At 38.4% G+C, this 27,201-nt stretch overlaps 1 protein-coding gene across 10 annotated transcripts in view; it reads right to left on the bottom strand.

Moving 5' to 3' along the window:
* USP54 (ubiquitin specific peptidase 54) overlaps positions 1 to 27,201 on the bottom strand; it is a 159,333-nt gene that overhangs the window by 52,244 nt on the left and 79,888 nt on the right. For 8 of the 10 annotated variants that reach the window (XM_053664000.1, XM_053663999.1, XM_037130625.2 and 5 more), the window contains 2 exons: positions 25,857 to 26,711; positions 14,230 to 14,322 (listed from right to left, as the gene is read on the bottom strand). In XM_053664000.1, the coding sequence (XP_053519975.1) occupies positions 14,230 to 14,322; positions 25,857 to 26,003 (240 nt within the window). In that variant the 5' untranslated portion in view covers positions 26,004 to 26,711. The remainder of the gene's footprint in view (positions 1 to 14,229; positions 14,323 to 25,856; positions 26,712 to 27,201) is intronic. The other 2 variants (XM_037130626.2, XM_053664002.1) reach the window with 1 other exon arrangement.

The following is a 27,201-nucleotide window of genomic DNA, read 5'->3' on the forward strand; positions in this document are numbered from 1 at the left end:
ATAGTAGTTATATAATTCACAAAGTTATTCTCACCACCCACCCCCACGCCAACAATTCTCACACCTGGCATCAGTTATTATAATGTTATAGACTATATTCCCTGTGCTGTACTTTCCATCCCCATGACTATTCTGTAACTCCAGTTTGTACTGCTTAATCCCTTCACCTTTTTCAGCCACTCCCCCAACCCCTTGCATCTGGCAACCCTGTTTGTTCTCTGTATCTATGAGTCTATATCTGTTTTGTTTGTTCATTTATTTTGTTCTTTAGATTCCACATATAAGTAAAATTATATGGTATTTATCTTTCTCTGTGAGACTTGTTTCACTTAGCATAATACCATGAGGACGCTTTATTACTAACTAAAATTTCCAGTGAACATATGAGAAATCTAATTTCTTGGTTTAAATAGTCAGTCCAGGATACTGGGTTTACTCCTCTCTGATACTGGCCATGACTACAGGACAATGAAGAGTTTTCCACACCCCTAACCTACAAAAAAAAAAAAAAGCACTAGATTGACAATGAATGGTGAGTAATTTCTTGTATCACTTTACTCCCTGGGCTATGGTTCAGTACCCAATAGAGGAACAGCTACATGGAACATGCTAAAAAATATTAAGAAATTTGTTTTCTAACTCTCAAATCCACACACCCCCCATCGCCCCACCAACCCCAATTAACAAGGGGCTATCAGCAGAACACAGACTTCCCTCCCCCTTCAGAGCAGTCTTACTGTTCTATGGATACAGACTTACGTTGCAGGACACCTTATATACAAAAACCTATTTCCTCCCCACCTCTGCCCCTCCACCACCACCACCATTCCCTGGGATTCGTGTTACACCAGCATTCTTAAAAGAAAAATCACTAATTGAGAAGATTTGTTGAATTTAATCAATCAATGCAGCATTCTTCTTTGCCTATAACAAAAAACACTCTGTCCTACATCCTGGCACTGCAAAGCCTCTAGTACAATCCCTGGAAGAAGAACAAAATCTTTGTGGCATACTAAGTACAGAGGACGGATTTCCTCCCCTAAACAGAGATAAATAAATAAGCCAATACCAAAGTAAAGTCATACTCTGGGGGTTGGGGGTGTAACAGTAGATTCAATATGAATAATAACTAAGTTCTGGGCTATAGGGCATGACAACAGCTGAGGTCAGGAAAAATCTTTTAGTAACATTAGATGAAAATAAATTTGGAGTTTTTGAAGTGACAGGGTAATGAGCACACAAATCTCTTTTATTTGCTAAGTCAGAGTTGAAAGGCATTACCGTTCAAAGTAAGCAGAAAGACACACTAACAAATTCTTTTTGATGAAAGCCATCATTAAAAATTCCCATGCAAGATTTTGGGACTGAAATTACTTTAGGGACTTAGTACCAAATAATACAGGAAAAAAAGTACATTTGCAGGACCAAAAGAAATGGGTTATCATTAATATTGTGTACAAACTACCAAAAAGCAATTATAAGCACTGGATACAACATACACTATGCTACCTGGGGAAGATCACAAAGCACTGGAATATTGATAGACATTCACAGAGCAGAAGAAAAAAGCCAAAAACATTAAACAAAGACACGAACCAAAAGGTGTTCTCATAAAGCCAACAGGAAGTGCATTTTAAGGGCTGGTGCAAGGGAAAGTACACAACTGAAGAAAAAGCAGGGATACGTATCTTTCGACCAGACCTTGACTGGCAAACCCTTCATCTGAACACCAGCCTGACAGAAAGCTGTCTGGCTTCTGATTCATCTAAGAACATGTTTGTGTTTCTTTTTGTCCTTGGCAGTGGGTTCTAGAGCTAAAAAAATTATGCTCCAACATAAAGAATTCAAACTATAGAAATGACAAGTTTTTTAAGACAGTACTTCAAATTCAGGAATTTTTGGAGTTTCCCAGGGGTTTTGTTGTTGTCATGTTTATTATGTTCCTACGATATAGAATATTTTTATCCAACAAATCATACAAGAATGACACTATGATGTAATTATCTGAAGGACACTAAGACCGTTTGGCCTCTTGAATAACATATAATCACAAGGAAAAGGGTGGTTATTTTAGGTTGCAGTATTCTGTTTTGAAAATAATCTTTGAAATATCACATTTATCATTAAAGGATGCAAGCAGGATGTGAAGTACCAGCAAAAAGGAATATTTACCAGCCTCATCAAACATTCCTCTAATTTTTAAAAAGGAGGCAGAGAAAAAAATATACTTAATTATACTCACAGAGAAAAACATATATGGGATCACACACACATTGCAACACCCCAAGTCAACATGTAACTCCTCTGCGGGAAGGCTCCCAGGCTTTTTCCTTCCGCCGAGGTTCTCCACCATCAACACCCCCCACTCCACCCCTCCCGTCCCTACACACACACACACACACACACACACATCTCACTCTTCACTTACTGAATGAGGAATGAAGGCCTAGATTCGTAGACTTGCTAAAATATATGTGAGACAAAAAGTCACAATATGAAAATCTCTATTAAATAAGACATTAGTGAGAGAGCAGAAAAGACAAAGAAGCAAAGAAAAAAAAGGCAAGTACCTCAAACTCTGTAACTAAAATCCAAAACCCACTAAAACAATATATAAACCCAGAAAAGTTATATGTCTTTATTATGGTCCAGGAACTGTGAGGAACACCAAGAAGGAAGAAAAACTGAGCCGCCTTCCCAAAAGAGCCACCTTCTCATTCAGCCATGCAATGAAGTCAAACAATCATGGATCTGGACAGAGACAGTATTTTAAAAACTTCATGAAGAAGACACATTTCTGCCCTTGCCAGGTGTCTCAGTTACTTGGAGCGTTCTCCTGTGCACCAGAAGGTTGCAGGTTTGATTCCCTGTCAGGCAGGGCATGCACTAGGTCACAGATTCAACCCCTGGTCCTGGTCCCTGTGGGAGGCAATCAATAGATATTTCTCCCTCACATCCATGTCAATGTCTGTCAATGTCTCTTTTTATCTTTCTCTCTCTCTCCCTCTCCCTCTAAAATCAATAAAAACACATCCCTATGATTTGGATGTTGGAACGTTTAAAGTTGTCCTGGAGGTTCCTAAGCCTCTCCTCATTTTTTAAAAAGATTTTACTTATTGAGAGAGGGGAAGAGAATGAGAGACAGGGAGAGAAATATCAATGTGTGGTTGCCTCTAGTGCATCCCTGCTGGGAACTAGTCTGCAACCCAGGCGTGTGCCCTGACTGGGAATTGAACCGCGTTCCTTTGGTTTGCAGGCCCGTGCTCAATCCACTGAGCTATGCCAGCCAGGGCCTCTCCTCATTTTTAAATTCTTGTTTCTTCATTCTGTACTGGTTGAATGTTAATTTCTTCCTTCTGCTCAAAATCATTGATGTGAGTCCCAGTTTCCTTCTCTTCATTGTTGGTTCCCTGTATATTTTTCTTTATTTCACTTTGCATACCCTTCATTTTTTCCTCTATTTTGTGACCATACTCAACCATTTCTGTAAGCATCCTGACTACCAGTGTTTTGAACTTTGAATCTGATAGGTTAACTATTTCTTCATCACTTAGTTCTATTTTTGGAGCTTCGATCTGTTATTTCATTTGGGCCATATTTTTTTTTTGTCTCAGAGAGCCTTAGGTATTTACCAGGGCAGGGCAACCCAAGTTGCTGTGTTGTGGTGCTGTATGTGATAGAGGGGTCCGAGAGGCAGCAATGCTGCTTGCTTAGCTCCCAGCCACCTTTCAGTCACTTCCCCACTACCCACAAGCAAATTGGGCCATTCTGGTGCTGATTCCCAGGCAAGTGGGCTTGTGTACATTCAGGGACTCCGGGGGTCTCTTCAACAAACTTTCCTGTGAGACTGGCAGTTTCTCCTACTGCCACAACCCCTACAGATTTTTACAACCAGAAGTTCTGAGCCTTTAGTTTCCTATGCTGAAACTCTGGGTTGTGTGATCTGTGTCCCCATTGTTCCTCCTGGTTTATCCACATGCTAATGTGGGATTGCCCCGGTCTGCCAGCCGCCACCTTGCTGACCCCAGTCCAGCAATCATAGGGGTGCCAGAAAGAGACAAGGAAGAGCAAAAAATTGAAAAGTTATTTGAAAAAATAATAAAGGAGAACTTCCCAATCTGGCAAAGGAAATAGACTTCCAGGAAGTCCAGGAAGCTCAGAGAGTCCCAAAGAAGTTGGAGCCAACAAAGCACACACCAAGGCACATCATAATTATACTAGCCAAGATAAAAGAGAAGGAAAGAATCTTAAAAGCAGTAAGATAAAAGGAGATAGTTACCTACAGAGGAGTACCCATAAGACTATCAGCTGATTTCTCAAAAGAAACCTTGCAAGCAAAAAGGGCTGGAAAGAAATATTTGAAGTCATGAAAGGCAAGGACCTACATCCAAGATTACTCTATCTAGCAAAGCTTTCATTTAGAATGGAAGGGCAGATAAAGCACTTCCCAGATAAGGTCAAGTTAGAAGAGTTCATCATCACCCAGTCCTTATTATATGAAATGTTAAAGAGACTTATCTATGAAAAAGATGATAAAAAATATATAAACAGCAAAATGATAATAAACTCACAACTGAACCTAAAAAAAAGCAAAAACAAAAACTAGACCAAGAACAGAATCACAGAAATGGAGATCACATGGAGGGTTATCAATGGGAAGGAGGAGGGAGAATGGGGAAAAAGGTACAGGGAATAAGAAGAATAAATTGTAGGTACAAATAGACACGGGGAGATTCAGAATAGTATAGGAAATGTACAGGCCAAAAAACTTACATGTATGACCCATGGACATGAACTAAAGTGGGGGAATGTGCATGGGAGGGGGTGTGCAGGGCAGAAGGGAATAAAGAGGGGAAACTGGGCAATTGTAATAGCATAATCAATAAAATATTTTTTAAAATAAAGTAAAATAATAAAAAAAGAAAAAGAAAAACACATCCTCCACCCTGGCCAGTGTGGCTCAGTTGGTTGAGCGTTATCCAGTAAACTGAAAGACTGCTGGTTTGACTTCCAGCCAGGGCACATTTCTAAGTTGGGGGCTCAGTCCCCAGTCAGGGTACGATCAAGAGGCAACCGTTTGATGGTTCTCTCTCACATCCATGTTTCTCTCCCACTCTCTCTTCCTCCCTTCCCTTCTCTCTAAAAAGAGGATTTGAAAAAAGAAAAAGAAAAGAAAAACACATCCTCCAGTGAGGATTTAGAAAAAAAAAAAAGACATTTAGGAGCCACTTCAAAATTTCAAGAAGGGAGTAACTCCAGGGTATTCTTGGGTAAGACAAATGAAATAGGAAGACACTAGAAATAGAAAAGCAACTTAGGAGTCTAAAAAAAGTTTTTTTAAAACTAAAACAGTGGGCAGAAGACTTATTACTAGAAATGTCATACACCAGAGAAGAAGCATAAAGAGAAATGACAATCTCTGTAGTGGAATTAGGCAATTTTCTTTTTTTTTCTTTACACTTCAGTGTACTTTCTAGAAAAATGGCAGTACTTTAAAATATATGTTTATAATAAAAAATAAAATAATCACTTAAATAAGTAACAAACATGTATATATAGTCGAATAATATAATAAATAAGTCCCTATAGCCCACCACCCAATTTAAGAAATAGAAAAATTTGCCCTGGCTGGTGTGGCTCAGTGGATTGAGTGCTGGCCTGTGAAACAAGGGGTCACCAGTTAAATTCCCAGTTAGGACACATGCCAGGATTGTGGGACCTGGCGGTCCCTAGTAGGGGACACACAAGAGGCGACCACCCACTGATGTTTCCCTCTCTTTTTCTCCCTCCCTTCCCTCCTCAAAAATTAAATAAATAAAATCTCTACATTTTTTAAATGAAAATAAAGGCTTTCTTTAAAAAAAAAAAAAGAAACAGAAAAATTAACAGTGAGTTTGAGACGCCCAAGTGGATTACATCCTCCCTCTCCATCTTCCAAAGGTAAACACTATCATGAATTTTGTGAATCATTCCCTTTTTCTCTTATTTTAGCACATGTACATATTCCTGAACAATTGGTTGTTTAGTTTTGCCTTTTTTTGATTATTAGTATATTAATGAAATCATAATTTATGTAGTTTTTTATGACTTGCTTTTTTCATCCAATGTAATGTTTTTATGATTAATTCAAGTTGATATATGTAGCTTCAAGCTTCTTATTTTCTCTACTATATAGTATTTTACTCTAGGACTAAACCATAATTTTTTAATCTATTCTATTATTGGCACAATGGGTTGTTTCCATTTTTCTATAATCACAAAAACCTACTACTACTTTGAACATTCTCAAGTACATCTTCTAGTATGTATGCATGTACAAGGAAGTTTTCACAGCAAATACGTAGGAGTAGAAAAACTGAGTGGTTCAGTATATGCTAGTTCAATTTTACTGGACAGATGGAATGACACACTGTTTTACTAAGTAGTGGTATCAGTCTGTATTCCAACCAGCAATGTATGCAAATTCTTCTTCCTCTACCTTTTAACTAACAATTTTATCTGATTTTAAAATTTCTCCTAATCTGAAGAATATGGTTTAATTTACATTTTTTAAATTTAATTTTTACTGTATTTTTTTTACATAAAGAGGATAAGCATCTTTCATATGCTTAAAGGTCATTTGGATTTTCTATTCAGAGAAATGCCTGTTTATGTCTTTTGCCCATTTTCCTGTTGACACATTTACCTTTTACTTATTCTTTATAGGATTTCTTCTCTGAAGTACTATGCTGGATTCCAATTTTTTGTTGGTTATATATATTGCAGATATTTTCTGCCAGCCTGTAGACTTGTGTCTTTACTCTGTTTACAGAGTCATCTGACGAACAGAAGTTCTTTAATGTTTTTTATAGTACAATGTATCAATATTTTTGACTTTGTATTTTTCATGTCTTTCTATGGGGAAGAGACCGCTCCATGACAAGACTGCGGTCTGTCCCATGAGCCAGACCCAGGCCAGAAAGAAGGTTGCGTTCTGAAAAGCGCACTTAAAGACTGCTTATAACTGATGTTCACTTTGACATGAATCAGCGCTCTTCCCCTGACTCCTGTTCTGCACTGGTTCCTGGAACAGGTTGTTGTTCTGACCTGGCCAAGTATGTAATTTCCCAAACCTGGTAGCATGCATATACTTGTACACGTGATTATCCCCTCCCTTACCCCATGTAATTCTTTGGTGCCCGCCTAGAATAGCATAGGGATACACTTCGCCTTGCTACCCCACCCAAGATATGCCTCATAGTATGTTTTCCTTAATAAACTCTATTAATTACTACAATGGAGTGGCCAACCTATTTCTTGGGTCTTTCCCTGCCTTCTGTGTACAGAGGTAGATTTGCAGTCTCAGGGCTTTTCCCTGTATCTTCGTGTCCTAACACTTATTTAATAAATCCTTTCTATCCCTGAGGTCATCTCATATTTTCTTCTAAAACTTAAACTTTCTTTCACATTTTAATCCTTAATTCATCTGAAATTTTTAATTTTGGTGTGATATGAGATAGGAATCTAATTTCCTTTTTTTTGTATTGATAACCAATTATCTAAGCTCCATTCATTGAAAAGTCCACTTTCTTCTTTGATTGCAGAGCTGAAAGCAAGTTTCCATTACGTCTGTTCCTAAACCAATGGATTTTGTTCCATTGGTTTATTAGTCCTACTGTGTTGACACCACATTTTCTTAATGACTACAGCTTTATAAGTTTTCATATCCGGTAAAGTATGGTAGTCATTAGTACTGCCTGCCAAATATTTCTGGTTCTTTCTTCTCTCAAGGATGATAAGAGAATCACACTTTCTGGCTCCCTTGTGATTCATTAGAGCCAATGAGTAGCTCTGGTCTACAGGTTGTGAACAGAAAAGTGACATGCTGAGCAAAACTGCCTGTGCAAAACTGCCCAGAGCTCTTTTTCCTTTTGGCTTAGCAACTAGTACAATAATATTCACCTTGGTGTAATTTTGCCACCTGAGTTCCTGAGTGACTATAAGCTGTAGGGTTTTTCTACTAATCTGCAGTGGACAAGTAAGCTGAACGAAAAATAGTTTTGCATGTTTACCACTGTGATTTTAGTTTGTTACAACAAAATAACTTAGCCAACTCTGATACACGAGGAAAGTCACTCATTTTGTTATTATTCTTCAAGAGTGTCTTATCTATTCTTCACTGTTTGTCATATGAATTTCAGAACTGAATTTTCTTAACTTCCAGAAAAAACCTGCTGGTCAGAGTGTACAAGTATCTAAAAAATCAAAGATATACATAATCCATGTCCAGTAATCCCATTCCCAGGCATGTATGCAAAAGAAATGTATACATACTTATAGACATGTATGAGAATGTTCTTGGCAATGTTGTTCACAAAAAAAAAAAAAAAAAACAACTGGAAATAATCCAAATGACTACTAGTCAACAAACAGTGGTTTATTTTACACAATGAAATATCGTATAATAATGAAAATGAACAAATTCAATCTACATACAACATGATCTTATTAACACTGCTGAGCTAACGCTAAGAAGACATATGCACATAAATTTATAAAGAATGGTTCCATTTATAATAAACTTTCAAAGCCAAGTAATTTTAAATGAGATTGTTGAAGAATGGACACACAGATATTACAACTATTGGATAAAACTAGGAGGTGATTACCACAAACATTAGGGAAGTAGTTCTCCTGAAGAAAGAATAAGGTGACTGAGAAAGAAGGAAGGGTAAATGTCTATGGCACTGACAATATTCTACTTTTTTTAATCCTCACTTGAGCACATGCTTATTGATTTTAGAGAGACAGGTGAAGAGAGAGAGAGAGAAACAGCAATTGGTTGCCTCTCATACACACCCTGATAGGCAATGAACCCACAATCCAGGTACATGCCCTGATGGGGAATTGAACCCACAACCTTTTAGTTTACGGGATGACATTCCAACCAACTGAGCCACACCTAAACCTAAATAGTTGTTCAAAGGATGTTCACTTTATTATTATTATTATTATTATTATTATCATCATCATCATTATTATCATTATTATTATACTGGATCTCTGTTGGGTTTTTATGTCATGTATCTTTTTTGTTACATTTATTCATATATACTTTGTCTTTTGTTGGTATTATAAAACTTCTTTTTAAATTGCATTTTCTGTTAGTTGCCAGTATATAGAAATAGAAATAGAAATGAATGTTATACCTTGATCTTATAAACAACAACCTGCTAAGTTCTCTTATTGATTCTCATGATTTATCAGTAGATTCTTTGAGGGATTTTTTAATTTTTAATTTATTTTTAGAGAGAGAGGAAGGGAGGGAGAAAGAGAGGGAGAGAAACATCAATGTGTAAGAGATACATTGATTGTATGCCTCCCCCGTGCCCCTAACTGGACCGGCCCGTAACCAGTCACGTGCCCTGACTGGGGATCAAATGCACGACCCCTCAGGACAGCCAATCCCCTGAGCCACACCAGCCAGGGTGAGATTTTTTTTTTAAAACAGCCAATCACATCATCTGCAAATAATGATAATTTTCTTTCTAATATTTATCTTTCCTTTGTTTTCTTGTCTCATTGTACTGCTTGGAACCTTGTTTAATGATAGATTATATTGTTGTCATGTTCTATAAAAATATTTTAAAAGTAAGCAATAAAAAATACATCCTACAGGAGGGGCCAGGTACTGATGATCCATCCCAGGGTTATTCTTCCATACACTCATCATCCCTTCTGTTCTCTCAGGAAACAAATCCCTCTAGTTTGCATAAAGGACTATCTCTTTAAAGCTATGGCTATTCTAACCATAAAATTTCTCAGGTGCAGATGACAGCTAGTGGAGGGGGTTAGAGGGTAGACAGATTGACAAAAGGGAAAAAGGACTCATGGACATGGATAAACAGTATGGTGACTGCTGGGGGAGGAGGTAAAAGAGGACTAAATGATAATGAAAAAGTTACGATAAAGATTAAATAAAAAATAAACAAAAAAATAAAAATTCTCAGGTATTAGAACCAAGTTCAGCTCAACCATACTATAATTTTAAAAATGCAAAAAATGCCACCTACAACATTAAGTATGTGCAAAGTAGAACCTAATTATGTAACATTTATATAAACTCGGGGTCTTGAAAAGCACTTTATGGGGAAAAAATCTAATTTTTAATATATTTCTATTATAACAAAAATGACAGGGAAGGAAAAGAAATCTAGTGGATAGATAAGGCAGTGATATAATGAGGAACATACTAGAATGCCAATACATCCTCAGACTAATGAAAACCCAAAATATAGCCTTTGATACCCTAAAATCATTTACCTATCTATCATAAGCAACTGCTTCTCTGAAAGACTACTGATAGCCCCGGCTGGTGTGGCTCAGGGGATAGAGCGCTGGCCTGTGAACTGAAAGACTCCCAGTATATATCCTCAGCCCCTACAGGTTGAAAACAACTTCTTTTCTGTCCTTGAGTATCTCAGAAGGTATCTGATCAAGTGTGGTGGCTGGTTTTCTTCATCTCTCTGGCTTATATAATCCTATTGACTTACATCAGCATAATAATTTGTCCCTCTGGAAAATGAAACATAGTTAAGATTGTGACAGCCAGTTCTCCCAATTCCCGCCAGGGTCAGTGAAGAGTATGGCACAGTCCTGACTAATCAAAGTTATGTCAGGGGGTCACATAAATTCTTATTATCCCTTCCTGGTACAGATAAGAGTTTCTAGTTTCAGGAGATTCTTCTACCGGGAATTTTGAATTCTTCAGAATTCAGATTCAGAATTCTAGATTCAGATTTCTTCTGAATTCTTCAGAATTCAAATCTCTAGCAACTATTTTGCCTTTGTGTTTTGATTTTAATGAGATTTTAATTTTAATGGGAAGGGCATGAACTGGACTTCCCATTGACTTGTTGACAAAAAGACCACTCTATTTTTTCTCTATCTAAAATCAGATATTTAATGTCAATGTACCTTTCAGAAAATCAAGCCACATGCTCTTTTGGGGAGACTGTCTGAATGGGCATAGTAAGAAATTTTACAATTTGTAAAAAATTTGGTTTTATTAAAATTTCATAGTTACATGCCTAATTAACCAATAATTTATATTCTTTATTTTATAAAAGTTACAATGGTTCCAAACAAAGGGTGGAGGAAAAAGATGTTTGTGACCAGAGTAACAAAAAGTTCAGAACTCGGTTATCTCTTTTTAAAGATATCTATCATGGACTTAAAATTTAAAACTCATGCTAGTCAAAAAAATCATTTGAGTGAGTTGCTGCAAATAACCATTATTACTGGGAAATTCTCCTGAATTTTTTTGGTCACAATTCCTAGTCTAAGATGTAAAAGCAACTAAACATATAATCATCACATCCAAGCATCTCTGTGACAAACCAAGAATTCAGACTTCAGGAGACTGAAAAATGGCTCTGGAAGTTTACTCAGAACTCAAGCAGACTCATCCGACCACTAACAATGTATTGCATATCTAGACCAAGAAAACATAGAGAAGATACATGATAGAAAAGAAATAAAGTAATAGCAACCCAGCCCCTTATATATCTTATTTCTTCCTTTTTTAGCAGCATACCCAAAATCTCCAAGTCAGAAATCTTTCACTTTATCCTATTTTCTTTCTCTCTAAATGAATCCCTAGTTTCATTTTATTCAAAATTGAAAAATTTGGACTCAGATGATGGGGTAGAATACTGGTGTAAAAAAATCTATTAAATGTGATAATGGGAAACATGACAGAATGAGAACATTTTCATACTGGCTTTTCTTCAGTTTATGGGATAATACTCCAACCACCTGAGCTACACCAGCTAGGGCCTAATACTGGATTTTCTTAATAGGAAGAATTTGTTCGATAAATTTAGCTTTAATAGATAATAGTTAATTCCATTAACTACACTTAGGTTGTTTATGCTTTCAAAATAGAAATTTAGAATTAGCTTTTCAGTGAAATACTCAGTCTAAGCACATTTCTTTTTTTTTAAGTTTTATTTTTTAAGATTCTATTCATTTTTTCACTATCATTTTATTTTTATTATCCCCACCACATATTTTTAAAATATATTTTATTGATTAGGCCATTACAGTTGTCCCATTTCCCCCCTTCATTTCCCTTCACCCTGTACACCCCCTCCCCCTCCATTCCCCCCCTTTAGTTCATGACCACGTGTCTCAAGTTCTTTAGATTCTATATTTCCCATACTATTCTTGCCTTTCCTACTTGTCTATTTTCTACCTACCATCTATGCTACTTATTCTCTGTACCTTCTCCCCCCTTCTCCTTCTCCCACTCCCCTGTTGTTAACCCTCCATGTGATCTTCATTTCTATGGTTCTGTTCCTGATCTAGCTGTCCTCTTAGTTTGCTTTTGTTTTAGGTGTGGTTCTTAATAACTGTGAGTTTGCTGTCCTTTCTCTGTTCATCTTTTTTATTTTCTTTTTCTTTGGTAAGTCCCTTTAACATTTCATATAATAAGGGCTTGGTGATGATGAACTCCTTGAATTTGACCTTATCTGAGAAGCACTTTATCTGCCCTTCCATTCTAAATGAAAGCTTTGCTGGATAGAGCAATCTTGGATGTAGGTCTTTGGATTTCATGACTTGGAATACTTCTTTCCAGCACCTTCTTGCCTGTAAGGTCTCTTTTGAGAAATCAGCTGACAGTCTGATGGGAACTCCTTTGTAGGTGACTGTCCCCTTCTCTCTTGCTGCTTCTAGGATTCTCTCCTTCATTTTAATCTTGGCTAATATAATGATGATGTGCCTTGGTGTGTTCCTTCTTGGGTCCAACTTCTTTGGGACTCTCTGAGCTTCCTGGATTTCCTGGAAGTCTACTGCCTTTTCCAGATTGGGGAAGTTCTCCCTTTATTATTTGTTCAAATAAGTTTTCCACTCATGGCTGCTCTTCTTCCCCTTCTGGTACCCCTATAATTTGGGTGTTGGAACGTTTAAAGATGTCCAGGAGGTTCCTAAGCCTCTGCTCATTTTTTTGAATTCTTGTGTCTTCATCCTTTTCTGTTTGGTCATTTTTTTCTTCCTTCTGGTCCACTCCCTTGATTTGAGTCCCAGTTTCCTTTCCATTACTATTGGTTTCCTGTGCATTTCCCTTCATTTCAATTAGTTTAGCTTTCATATGTTCCTCTAATTTGTGACTAACATCAACCAGTTCTGTGAGCATCCTGATCACCAGTGTTTTGAACTGTGCACTGAAAGTTTGGCTATTTCTTGGTCGCTTAGAGTTATGGGCTCTGGGGCTTTGAGTTCTTCTTGATCCATAATGTTTTGGTCTGTTTGCGTCTGTTACATATGAGGAGAGGAGCCTTAAGTGTTCACCAGGGTGGGGCCACCCAGGTAGCTGGGTTGTGATGCTGTATGTTGGGGCAGGGTCAGAGAGGGACAATGGTGGTTTCCTTTGCTGCTTCCTGCTACTGGGGCCTGCACAGTCCATCTCACTGCTCGCTCATTCGCCAGTTTATCTGCGCGTGAATGTGTGACTGTGGTCAGCCCTCAGTGGGTCCACTGCCTTGCACCCTCAGTGGGTCTGCCCACTGCTACTCCACACCTGGGATCCACCCACTGCTTCCTGTGTGCCTCACTCGCTTGCTTGGGTCTGTCTGGTGGATCTTTCCTGCCCGACCCGGCTCTGCTGCTGGCTCTGCCCCTCTTACAGGTTTGGCTGAATGGTTCATTATTGTCAGACTTCTTGTATATTTTCTGTGGTTTGGCTGCGTTTTTGTTGCTAAAACTTTGTTGTTTTTAAACCTGGTTGTGTGAGAAGGCACAATGTTTCCACTTATGCCTCCATCTTGGCGGAAGTCCCTCTAAGCACATTTGAATAGTATCCTATCACCTTAAATCACTGGTGTCAAACTCATTTTCACCAGGGGCCACATCAGCCTTGTGGTCACCTTCAAAGGGCCGAATGTAATTTCAACTCCTTAACTGTTAAGGAGTAGTTACATTTATACAATCCTAAAATTATTTTGGTCCTTTGAAGGCAACTGCGAGGCTGATGTGGCCCCCGATGAAAATGAGTTTGACACCCCTGCATTAAATAAAGATGTGAGGGCAAAAAGCATAAAAAAAAAATCTAATCATATTCATCCTTTGCACTAAACCACAAGCAGATAATTCAGTAATAAATTCTTTAGCATCACCTTAATCAAAACCTCCTCAATATCAATCATTTGACAACCTAATGGTAGTGAGAAACAAATGTGAAGTGCTTACCTTAAGAGCACAAAAGATGCAGGAATCTCCCATGCATTTGTGAGTTGTAAGCTGCCTGAAGCTACGTCGGAAGATGTCCAAGTGCCATAAAACCTAGCAAAAAATGGAAAATACATTACTCTATAAAAAGCCACTATTTAATTTTAAATTCAAGGGTTCAAGCAAACAGGTAATGATTGCAGAAGGTATCTTTATTCCCAAGAGAAAAGCTCAGTCTAGTATATTAAATGTTCAAAATGGTGAGGAGATATCTAACAAGAAGGAGAGACGACCATATTCTGGAAAAGAATAATTTCCAGAATTTGAACATGAAGAAAGGTCACATAGAGAAAATGTGATATGACAGATCACCAAATGTGATCCTAAAGAAAAAAATTATGGGTTAACAGCTTCAGAATAAGGGTTTATTTTAATGGTCCACTAAAAAGAATAGTTTAAAAAAATGTATTTAGAAGCTTGAATGATAGTGTGGAATTTTGTCTTTGCTAGATTTCTCAATTTTTGGAGGGAGTTATAACCTCTTTAAGTCAACAAATTAAAAATAAAGGCATGTGCTGGCTGGTGTGGTTCAATGGACTGAGTGCTGGCCTGTGACCCTAAGGGTCAGAGGTTTGATTTCCAGTCAGGGCACATGCCTAGGTTGCAAGCCAGGTCCCCAGTAGGAGGTGTGCAAGAGGTAATCACACATTGATGTTTCTCTCCCACTCTTTCTCTTTCCCCTCCCCTCTGCCTAAAAATAAATAAATAAAATCCTTAAAAAATACAAATGAAAGGTAAAGGCGATATCAACAATGATAAATCATGTTCATAGTATCTAACTTGTGGAGCGACTTTGCTCGCAAGTCCCCCCGTGTGCCATGGATGAGAGTAAACATGACTGAGACAAGATGTGATCTGCTTGGGGAGGAGAGGTGGCCAGTTTCCCAGAGGAAAAAGGCCTTGAGCAGTGGCCAGTTTCTCAGGGAAAAAAGGCATTGAGCCCCTTCCTCCAAAGGCTTTTATTGGGTTGTAATATACAGGAATACAGGGCAGCAAGGATCAAACAGTAGATAACATTTCAAAGAGATCTGAGGGCTTAGTCTGAGTCAGAGTCTGTCAAGAAGAGTTTAAGGGTTTCTTGTTCAAACCTTTAACATATGAATGAAAGCACTCTTAGCAGAGCAGATTTCACAGGTTTATCAGGAAGTCTTTGTGATACCAGATTTTTCCTCAGGACACGCTCTAGCAAGGCAAGGAGCTGCACCCCTCCCCAACAGGTATTCAGGCTTAAGGGGATTAGAGCCAGGAAGTACTTCTCCCAGAGTACATGAGGACTCAGGCTATCTCAAAGCAGGAAGGGGGGGTCCATTGCTCTTTGTTGCAGCCCCCCCAAATCCTTCCATGATGGCCTCCCAAGTGATCATGTCTGGCCTAGGTTGCCCCTGCTCTGAGGGGTCTTACTCCTCCAGGACTTCCAACCATGCTTTGGGGGCAGGGAGGAAACTGAGACAGCATTTGCTACCAGAGACAAGCTTTGTCTCCTTCGGCTCAAATTCCAGAGGTCACTGACTCCTCCTTAGCCACAGGGGGTAGAGTTACAATTCCTAGAACCAGGCAGAGCGGTCCACAACAGTAACCTTGATATGAAGTGATAAAAATGGTACTTCACTTTTATGATCTTCCTCTTAAAAACTCATAACCCCAGTTTAATCACGAGGAAACCATTAGACAAGTTCTAATAGTGGAACATCCTATTAAATACTTGACTAGTACTCCTCAAAATTGTCAAGATCATCAAAAACAAGGAAATTTTGAGAAGGTATCACAGCCAAGAGGGACCTACGGAAACAAGAAGCATAAATGGAATCTGGGAATAAAAAAAGACACTAGGTAAACACTAAATAAACCCCGAATAACCTATGGACATTAGCTTAAAAAGAAATGATGTAATACATAGCATAATACCTTAGGAAGCTCCTCTTGCCTGGAAAACATTTAAATGGCACCATACATGAAAAGGCACCACACTTCTGGAGCCTCAGATTACAGAACACCTCTGGAGTTTCTTACTTAGTTGTCTCAAAGTATATATTGCTAAAGTTCTTTGAAACATGCTATGCCATTTCTTTTTTAACTGAGGTCCATAGTTTATTCAGATTTCTTTAGTCTTTACCTAGTGTCTTTTTTCATTCCTGGATAGTCATTTTTCTAAATATTTTATTTTATTTTTATCTCTGGAGAGAGGGAAAGAGAGGGAGAGAAACATTGATGTGAGAGAGAAACATCAATCAGTTGCCTCTCACACACCGTCAACTGGAGACCTGGCCCACAACCTAGGCATGTGCCTTGATGGGGAATTGAACCACAACCTTTTGGTTCACAGACCAATGCTCAATCCATTGAGCCACACCAGCCATGGCCATTTACTTGCCAGACTTCCTTAGGCTCCTCTTGGTTGTGACAATTTCTCAAAATTTCCTTGTTTTCATTTTTTTTAAATATATTTATTTATTTTTAGAGAGAGGGGAAGGGAAGGAGAAAGAGAGGAAAAGATATATCAGTGTGTGGGTGACTCTCATGTGCCCCCTACTGGGAACCTGGCCTGCAACCCAGGCATGCACCCCGACTTGGAATTGAACCAGTGACCCTTTGGTGCACAGCCCACACTCAATCCACTGAGCTACACCAGACTGGGCAAAATTCCCTAGTTTTTAATGTTCATGACAAATTTGAGGAATATTAATTATTTACTAGGATGTCCCACTATAGAAAGTTGATGTTTTCTCATGATTAAACTGGGGTATGGATTATTAACATCATACTCAATGGGCAAAAACTACAAGTATTTCCCATAAGATCAGGAACAAGACAGGGATGTCCACTTTTACCACTCTTATTGAACATAGTACTGGAAGTCCAAGCCATAACAATCAGATAAGAAGAAATAAAATAAAAGGCATCCAAATTGGTCAGGAAAAAGAAAAACTGTTCTTATTTGCAGATGACATGACACTATATATAGGGAACCATACAAATTCCACCAAAATACTACTAGAACTGATAAATGAATTCAGTTAAGTAGCAGGATAAAAAAAATATATCCAGAAATTGGTTGTATTTTTGCATACCAATAATGAACTATCGGAAAGGGAAACTAAGAAAACAATCCCATTTACAATTGCATAAAAAAAACAAAACAAAAAAACTAGAAATAAATCTAACCAAGGATGTATAAGACCTGTACTCAGAAAATTATAACACACTGAAGAAAGAATTGAAGAAGATACAAATAAGTAGAAGCATATACCATGTTCATGGACAGAAAGAATTAACATCATTAAAATGTCCATACTACTCAAAGGACTCTATACATTCAGTGCAATTCCTATCAAGATACCAATGTAGTGTTTCACAGAACTAGAACAAATATTCTCAAAATATATGGAAGCACAAAAGACCCCAAATATCCACAGTAATCTTGAGAAAGAAGTGCAAAGTTGGAGGAATCATACTACCTGATACCAAACTATACTAGAAGGCCACAGTAATCAAAACAGCATGGTACTGGCATAAAAAGACATATAGATCAATGAAATAGAATAGAGAGCCCAGAAGTAAACCCACACCTGTATGGTCAATTAATATTTAGACCAAAGTGGCAAGCCCATACAATGGGATAAAGATGATCTATTCTATAAATAATGTTGGAAAAATTAGACAGATATGTGCAAAAGAATGAAATTAGACCACCTTGTTACACAATTCATAAGAATAAACTCAAGATGCATTGAAGACTTAAATGTTAAAGTGCAAACCATAAAAATCCTAGAGGAAAACAGGTAGTAAAACCTCAGACATTTCTTGTTAAAATATTTTTTCTGATGTATCTCCTCAGGCAAGAGAAACAAAGAAAAAAAATAGGACTCCATCAAACTAAAAACCATTAACAAAACGGAAGGAAAACCCACTGAATGGGAGAACATATTCATCAATGATACATCTGATAAGGGGTTAATATCCAAAATTTATAAAGAACTTATAAAACTCAACACCAAAAAGCAAACAGTCTAATTAAAAAATGGGCAAAGGATCTGAATAGACACTTCTCCAAAGAGGACATACAGAGGGCCCAACAGACCTATGAAAAGATGCTCAATGTCACTAATCATCAGAGAGATGCAAATTAAAACCACAATGAGATATCACCTCACACCTGTCAGAATGGCTATCATCAATAAATCAACAAACAAGTCTTGGCAAGGTTGCAGAAAAAAGGGAACCCTTGTGTCCTTGTTGAAGGGTGTGCAGATTGGGGGAACCACTGTGGAAAGGAGTATGGAGTTAACCTAAGAAATAAAAAATGGCCCTGGCCAGTGGCTCAGTTGGTTGAGCATTGTCCTGTAAATTGGAAAGTTGTGGGTTCGATTCCCTATCAAGGGTACATGCCTAGGCTGCAGGTTCAGTCCTAGTCAGGGTGGGGACAGAGGCAACTGAGGCAACCAATAGCTGTTTCTCTCTTGCATCAATGTTTCTCTCCTTCTTCCTCCCTCTCTTCCCCTCTCTTTAAAATCAATAAGCATGTCATCACTTGAGGCTAAAAAAAATTTTTAACTGCCTTATGACCCAGCAATTCCACTTCTAGGTATGTATCCGAAGGAACCCAAACTACTAGTTCAAAAGAATATATGCACCCTTATGTTTACTACAGTATTAGTTACAATAGCCAAGATTTCGAAGCAGGCCAAGTGTCCATCAGTAGATGAGTGGATAAAAAAGCTGTAGTACATTTGCAAAAATGGAATACTATTCAGCCATAAAAAGAAAATCTTACCCTTTGCAACGGCATGGATAGACCTAGACAGCATTATGCTAAGTGAAATAAGCCAGTCAGAAAAAAACAAATACCATATGATTTCACTTGTATGTGGAATCTGAAGACCAAATGAACTAACATGCAAAATAGTGACAGAATCATAAATAGAAAGCAGGCTGAGAGCTACTGCTGGGTGGGCGGGGGGAGGGAAGGCAGGGGGCAGTGCTGGGAGAAGTAGAGGGATTAAGCAAAAAAAAAGGAGGAAAAAACTCATTAACACAGACAGCAGTGTGGTGACTACAGGGGGTGAAATGGAGAGAGGTGGAGGAGGGTGGAGGGTGTAAAGAGGATAAATGGTGTTAGAGACATGACTTGGGATAGTGAACACACAATACAGTGTATAGATGATATGTTGTAGAATTGTGCATGTGAAACCTATATAATTTTGCTAACCAGTGTCATTCCAATACATTCAATAAAAACGAAAATTTTTGCCCTGGCTATTGTGGCTCAGTGAATTGAGTGCCAGCCTATGAACCACTGGTTTGATTCCCAGTCAGGGCATGTGCCTGGGTTGTGGGCCAGGTCCCCAGTGTGGGAGTGCCCTAGAGACAGGCACACACTGATGTTTCTCTCCCTCTCTGTCTTCCTCCCTTCCCCTCTCTCTAAAAATAAAATAAATAAATAAAACCTTTTTAAAAAGGGGAAATTTTTAATAAAAATTTTTTGAAAGTAAAAACATCTCTACATTGCATTAAGCTAAACAGGAAAAGAAAAAGAAAAGAAACATACTATTCTCCCAAATAAGTTAACAGCTTTTTAAACAAAGGTAATGGGTCTGACACATGTGTGGTGAACACAGCTTTCATATCAAAAATTAGAGTTCCAGCCAAGATGGAGGCATAGGTGGAAACATTGTGCCATTTTGCACAACTAAGTTTAAAGACAACAAAGATTTAGTAATAAAAAAGCAACCAAAACAGAAAATTGAACTGTACAGAAGTCCAACAACAACGAACCATTCATCTAGACCAGTCAGAGGGGCAGAGACAGCAGCTGGTAAGCGGGGTCACTCAGGAAAAAGGAGGCAGATCGACCCAGGAGTGCAGGCGGCAGTTGGGGGATCCCAAGCCTGGGGTGGCAATGGGCAGACCCACTGAGGTCACAGGGTGGCTGGCTGACCACAGTCACACATTTGCGCACAGATAAACCAGGTGAAGGAGTGAGCAGTGAGACAGACAGAGTAAATCAGGGCCCAAGCGCAGGGAATTAAAGCCTAAAAGCACCAATTGGAAAAACTTTCAGGGGTTGAGGTGCTGGGAGAGGCTCCCAGACTCACAGAGAGTTCATTGGAGAGACCCACAGGGTCCTGGAGGGTACACAAGCCCGCACACCTGGGAACCAGCACCAGAAGGGCCCAATTTGCTTGTGGGAAGCAGCAGAGGGGAGAGAAATCTGAGAGAGGGGAACAAACGCCATTGCCCCTCTCTAACCCCGCCCTCACATATAGCGTCACAACCCAGTGACTGGGTCTCCCCACCCTGGTGAACACCTAAGGCGATGCCCCTTACATGTAACAGATGCAAACAGACCAAAACATTATGGCTCAAGAAGAACAGCTTAAAGCCCCAGAGCCAATATTTCTAAGTGACAAAGAGATAGCCAACCTATAAGAATGCACAGTTCAAAACACTGGTGATCAGGATGCTCACAGAACTGGTTGATTGCAGTCACAAATTAGAGGAACAAAGGAAGGCTAAACTAATTGAAATGAAAGGAAATGCACAGGAAACTGATAGTGAAGGAAAGGAAACTGGGACTCAAATCAATGGAGTGGACCAGAAGAAAGAAAAAAATGACCAAACAGAAAAGAATGAAGACACAAGAATTCAAAAAACTGAGCAGAGGCTTAGGAACCTCCAGGACGTCGTTAAACATTCCAACATCCGAATTATGGGGGTACCAGAAGGGGAAGAGGAAGAGCAACAAGTGGAAAACTTATCTGAACAAATAATAAAGGAGAACTTCCCCAGTCTGGAAAAGAAAATAGGCTTCCAGGAAGTCCAGGAAGCTCAGAGAGTCCCAAAGAAGTTGGACCCAAGAAGGAACACACCAAGGCACATCATAATTACATTAGCCAAGATTAAAATGAAGGAGAGAATCCTAGAAGCAGCAAGAGAGAAGGGGACAGTCACCTACAAAGGAATTCCCATCAGACTGTCAGCTGATTTCTCAAAAGAGACCTTACAGGCAAGAAGGGGCTGGAAAGAAGTATTCCAAGTCATGAAATCCAAAGACCTACATCCAAGATTGCTCTAGCCAGCAAAGCTTTCATTTAGAATGGAAGGGCAGATAAAGTGCTTCTCAGATAAGATCAAATTCAAGGAGTTCATCATCACCAAGCCCTAATTATATGAAATGTTAAGGGGACTTACCTAAGAAAAAGAAGATAAAAAAATATGAATAGTGAAAGGACAGCAAACTCACAGTTATTAACAACCACACCTAAAATAAAAGCAAACTAAGAGGACAGCTAGATCAGGAACGAACCATAGAAATGAAGATCACATGGAGGGTTAGCAACAGGGGAGTGGGAGGAGGAGACAAGGGGAGAAGGTACAGAGAATAAGTAGCATAGACGGTAGGTAGAAAATAGACAGGGGGGAGGGCAAGAATAGTATGGGAAAAGCTAAATGGGAGGAAGGGTGGGGAAGGGGTGTGCAGGGTGGAGGGGAATGAAGGGGGAGGAAATAGAACAACTGTAATGGCATAATCAATAAAATTTTTTTTAAAAAATTAGAATATTAGCTCATAGACATAATTCTTTTCAACTTGTAACATGATTATAGTACTCACTCCAAAAGCATCAATGACACAATCCTTAAGTATGGATAAAAGTATGGATATAGAAATATGCATGTGTGTGTATACTGTATGTGTTCCATATAGCACTGGAAATTAGAACAGAAACTCATAAATACTGTTTAAATTGAAGGAGGTAAAACATATATCAACACCCTTTTTGCCTGCTTCTACATTATAAAAGTATTGTTAGTTTATGCAAAATCACTCCAAAACCTAATTTGTATTACCTGGGGATAAAAACCTAACCAATCTCACCCAACTGAATGAAATGTGGGGTAATAATTAGTGAAAGTACTTAAACTTTTTCTATAGGCTTCACAGCATAGGATTTTTTAATGCTGTCAAATAAAAATTTCGACAGTGAAAGCATGAAATTTTAATTACATAAATATGCTTGATTAGATCCTTACATTATGAATGAAAAAACTGAAATACTATTACCTGTACAAGGTCACAAGACTAATGTACAGAAGGTCAAAAAGTAAAATCCAGTCTCCTAATTCCTAAATCCAATGCTTTTTATATCGTCTTTTCTTCTCTCATTAGCAACTTATTTTCTCATTAAATTTGAGGTATAAAACTAATATTTAACCAAAGCATAATTATCTTGGGTGGAAATTTTCATTTACTTTTATGTGAAAAGCATAAAAAAGAGGGAAGGGATTACTTGAAAGTTAGGCCAAAGGGTAGGAACCTAACACTCTATGGGCCTATCTAGGCAGATCAGGCAGACCTGGGATGGGAAGCTTTGGGATTCTGAGACCACCAAGGTGGCAGGCAACACCAAAAGGGAAAATCTAAAGTACAATAGATACTCACCTTAGGAAAATTTACTTTCCACTAGCTCTGTTCAAGCATATCTGACCAGATACCAATGATGAGCTACAATAGGTGAATTCAGGGGAAAGAGATGAAGAAGTAGACAAAGACTGGACTCCATTTGGCATGTGTGCTAAAAGTCTGAGTAATAAGCCCTGGCTGGGTTGCTCAGTTGGTTAGAGCATCATCCCAATTTGCTAAAGTTACAGGTTCAATCCCCAGTAAGGGTACATACAAGAACCAACCAATGAATGCATAAATAAATGGAACAACAATGGTTCAACATTCGCAAAACAGTAAATGTAATTCATCACATAAACAAAAGCAAAGACAAAAACCACATGATCATATCAATAGACGCGGAAAAAGCTTTCGATAAGGTACAACACCCATTTATGATAAAAACACTCAGCAAAGTGGGAATAGAGGGAGCATTCCTCAATATAATAAAGGCCATTTATGAGAGACCTACAGCCAATATCATACTCAATGGGAAAAAACTAAAAGCTTTTCCACTAAGATCAGGAACAAGACAAGGATGCCCACTTTCACCACTTCTATTCAACATAGTATTAGAAGTTTTGGCCACAGCGATCAGGCAGGAAAAGGAAATAAAAGGCATCCAAATGAGAAAGAAGGAAACAAAACTGTCACTCTTTGCAGATGACATAATAGTGTACATGGAAAATCCTATAGACTCTACCCAAAAACTGCTCAAACTAATTAATGAATTTGGCAAAACAGCAGGATACAAAGTCAATATCCAGAAATCAAAGGCATTTTTGTATACAAACAATGAATCAGCAGAAGCAGAAATCAAGGAAAAAATCCCATTCGATATAGCAAAAAGAAAAATAAAATATCTGGGAATAAACCTAACCAAGGAGGTAAAAGACCTGTATGCAGAAAACTACACAGCACTGAAGAAAGAAATCAGGGAAGACACAAACAAATGGAAACATATACCTTGTTCATGGATTGGAAGAATTAACATCATCAAAATGTCCATACTACCCAAAGCAATATACAGATTCAATGCAATACCTATTAAAGTACCAATGGCATATTTCACAGACATAGAACAAACACTTCAAAAATTTATATGGAATCATAAACGAGCCCGAATAGCAGCTGCTCTTTTGAGAAAGAAGAACAAAGTAGGAGGGATCACAATACCTGATATCAAACTGTATTACAAAGCCACTGTAATCAAAACAGCCTGGTACTGGCATAAAAACAGGCACATACAAAAAAACAGAGCCCAGAAACCCAACTCTCAAGTAAATATTTGACAAAGGGTTAACAAAAATGGAGTAAAGATAGCCTCTTCAGCATATGACTACTATAAAAAGAAACACAACACACCATAAAAATAAATTCAAGTGATAAAAGACTTAAATATAAGCCGTGACACCATTAAAGTCCTAGAAGAACATTGGCAAGAAAATCTCAGATATTCCACGCAGCAACATTTTTACAGATATGTCCCCTAGAGCAAGGAATATAAAGAAAAGAATAAACAAATGGGATCTCATCAAAATAAAAAGCTTCTGCAGGGCTAAAGAAAACAGTATTAAATTAAAAAGACAACCAACTGTATGGGAAAACATATTTTCCAATGATACCTCAGACAAAGGTTTAATCTCCAAAATATACAAAGAACTTACACGACTCCACTCTAGGAAGACATTGAACCCAATTAAAAAATGGGAAAAGGACTTGAACAGACACTTCTCTAAAGAGGACATACAGAATATCCAGAGACACATGAAGAGATGCTCAATATCGTTAGCTATCAGAGAGATGCTTAAAACCACAATAAGATACCACTTTACACCAGTCAGGATGGCTATAATAAACAAAGCAACAAACAACAAATGTTGGAGAGGTTGTGGGGAAAAGGGGACCTTAGTTCACTGTTGGTGGGATTGCAGACTGGTACAACCATTACGGAAAACAGTATGGAATTTTCTCAGAAAAATAAAAATGGACCTGCCTTTTGACCCAGCAATTCCACTGCTAGGATTATACCCCAAGAATCCTAAAACATCAATTTCAAAGAACCTATGCACCACAATGTTCATAGCAGCACAATTTACAATAGCCAAGAGCTGGAAGCAACCTAGGTGCCCATCAGTAAATGAATGGATCAAAAAATTGTGGTACGCATACACAATGGAATTCTATGCAGCAGAGAGAAAGAAGGAGCTACTACCCTTTGCAACAGCATGGATGGAGCTGGAAAGCATTATGCTGAGTGAAATAGGTCAGGCATTGAGGGACAAATACCATATGATCTCACCTTTGACGGGAAGCTAAAGAATAAAACAAACAAGCAAACAGAATAAAAACAAAGACACTGAAATGGAGAACAAGTGGGCAGCGACCAGAGGGGGAGGGAAGGGAATTTAAGGGGAAAAAGGGGGAGGGATTTTTGAGGAACAAGTATGAAAGACACAGAGATGAGGACTGGAAGGGGGGGAGTTGGGGGGGGGAGTTGGAGGGAGGGGGGAGATGGGGCGGGGGGTGGGATGGGAGAAATAGATAAAAAAATGTACTTGAAAAGTAACTAAATAAAATTTATTATTAAATAAATAAATAAATGGAACAACAAATTGATGTTTCTCTCTCCTCTCTCCCTCTATCTTTACCCCTGCCCTTCTTCTCTCTCCTAAAAAATCAATTTAAAATTTTAAAGCCTGAATATTATGAGAAAAGAATAATACTACGAGACTGGAAACTCTTTGACTTGCGGAAAAATTTTTGCTTTCTATACTAGAGAAAAGCAAGTAGGATAAGACACCTTGGTGTCAAAAGGGGAAAGAAGAAAACAAAAGAGACTCCTCAGGAAAAAAGTCAATAAACAAGTAGTAAAATCATGATGTACCTCCCCTATAGGCAGGTTTGTAGTAGTAGTTACAGTTATTATTTCACTATCATATTGATCCCCTTTTTTACCAATGAGGTAGATAATTGAAACTCAAAGAGATAAAATTGAGTTGCCTAAGATCACACAGATAAACCCAAAAATAATCTCAGGTTGCTGACCTCAAACAGAGAATGTCAAGTATTATATTTAAAAGAGTTATCAGAAATACAGCACCAGCAACTAAAAGTCAAAGTTCACCAAAAAGAAAGAAATTACCCTTACCTGCAAGGCACTGTTGAGGAAGCAACTGTTTTGTCCTGGCTCATTACTGAGGCCTTTGCTGGGGGCTATAGATGTTGAGCTTCGAGGTGCAAACATCCCTTGGACACTGCCACGGCCCCCTGAAAAGTAATTTTTCTTCCAAGACATTATTGTTCACATTTAGCCTGAAAACACAGAGGAGGTTTTGTATCTTTTGGAGAGGGAGTTTCTGTCTGCTGACGTCCTTAATAGAAAGGGAATCCAGAATTTAATTAATATACGTTGAAAGATTTCAAGTTTACAACCTTCCGAACATCATATATGTAGCTCAAGGAATGCAGGTATCCTCTTAGATGCATAAGACAGAGCTGTCCTCAGCTTGCTCCAAACAATGCCGAATATTTAACATGGCACAGGACAAATACAAACAGAGATATCCTTGAGTATTATTTCCTTCGATTTTTCTTGAACTGCCTTCAAAAAATCCTGGTGAAGTGGCTGTAATCCTCAACTCCAACAGTATCCAGGATCCGGGCAGGTAGGATGTGTTCCTTTGGCTTGTTAATAATGCTTCTCGTGGATTGAAGATTTTTCCAACTGGAAGGAGAGGCAGACAGATAAGCAAGAATCCAATGCAACCCGCCTCGCCTTCTTTTATTGCCTTGTCCCATCATTCCCTGAAGTAAAAATTCAAGTTCTAAGCCACTGACATAGATTCCACAAAGCAAAGAAGCTTGTTTGAATTATACGGGGTATTTGCTGTTGCTGCTGCTGTTTTTATAATGCTCCAAACATCTATCATTCCATCCAGAACTTCAGCAAGTCTTCCTTCTCCTGTCTTCCTCTGTGACTCGAATAGCCAGCTATGCCAGAGAGCTTTAACAGAAGGAAAAAAAAATCAAAAACTTGCGTCACTTAATGACTCTACTGGCTTTGTGCTGTTCTGCCAAGATCAACGTTGCCTCACCTCTCACTATAAACTTGAAACCTTGGCAAACAATGCCAAGGAAAAAAACTAACAACAACAAAAACGAGAAACAAAAGAGGGAAAAAAAAGGTATGTGCAGTTTTCCTTTCATGGGAAACTTCTCTGAAATTTTCTAGAAGGAGAAGAGAGTTGATCTAGACAAAAATAAAAAGGAAATACAAACTTCCAAAACCGGGCTAACAAAAAAAATTACCAAGTAAGTACACACCGAATGAGAAATTAAAAGAGTTTCTTTTGGATATTGTAAGTAAAAAAAAATTGTAAGGTATTTTACATAGTCATGGCTATAAAAGCCTATTAAGGTGAGAGGGCCAAGTTACCAGTATGGACTCTGTTTTGAGGAAAGATGTCCCATCCCAGAGAAACACTCATGTAGGT

The sequence above is a fragment of the Artibeus jamaicensis genome, unplaced genomic scaffold (assembly GCF_021234435.1).
Source record: "Artibeus jamaicensis isolate MK-2021 breed Jamaican fruit bat unplaced genomic scaffold, CSHL_Jam_final contig_332, whole genome shotgun sequence".
NCBI classification, from domain to species: Eukaryota; Metazoa; Chordata; class Mammalia; order Chiroptera; family Phyllostomidae; genus Artibeus; species Artibeus jamaicensis.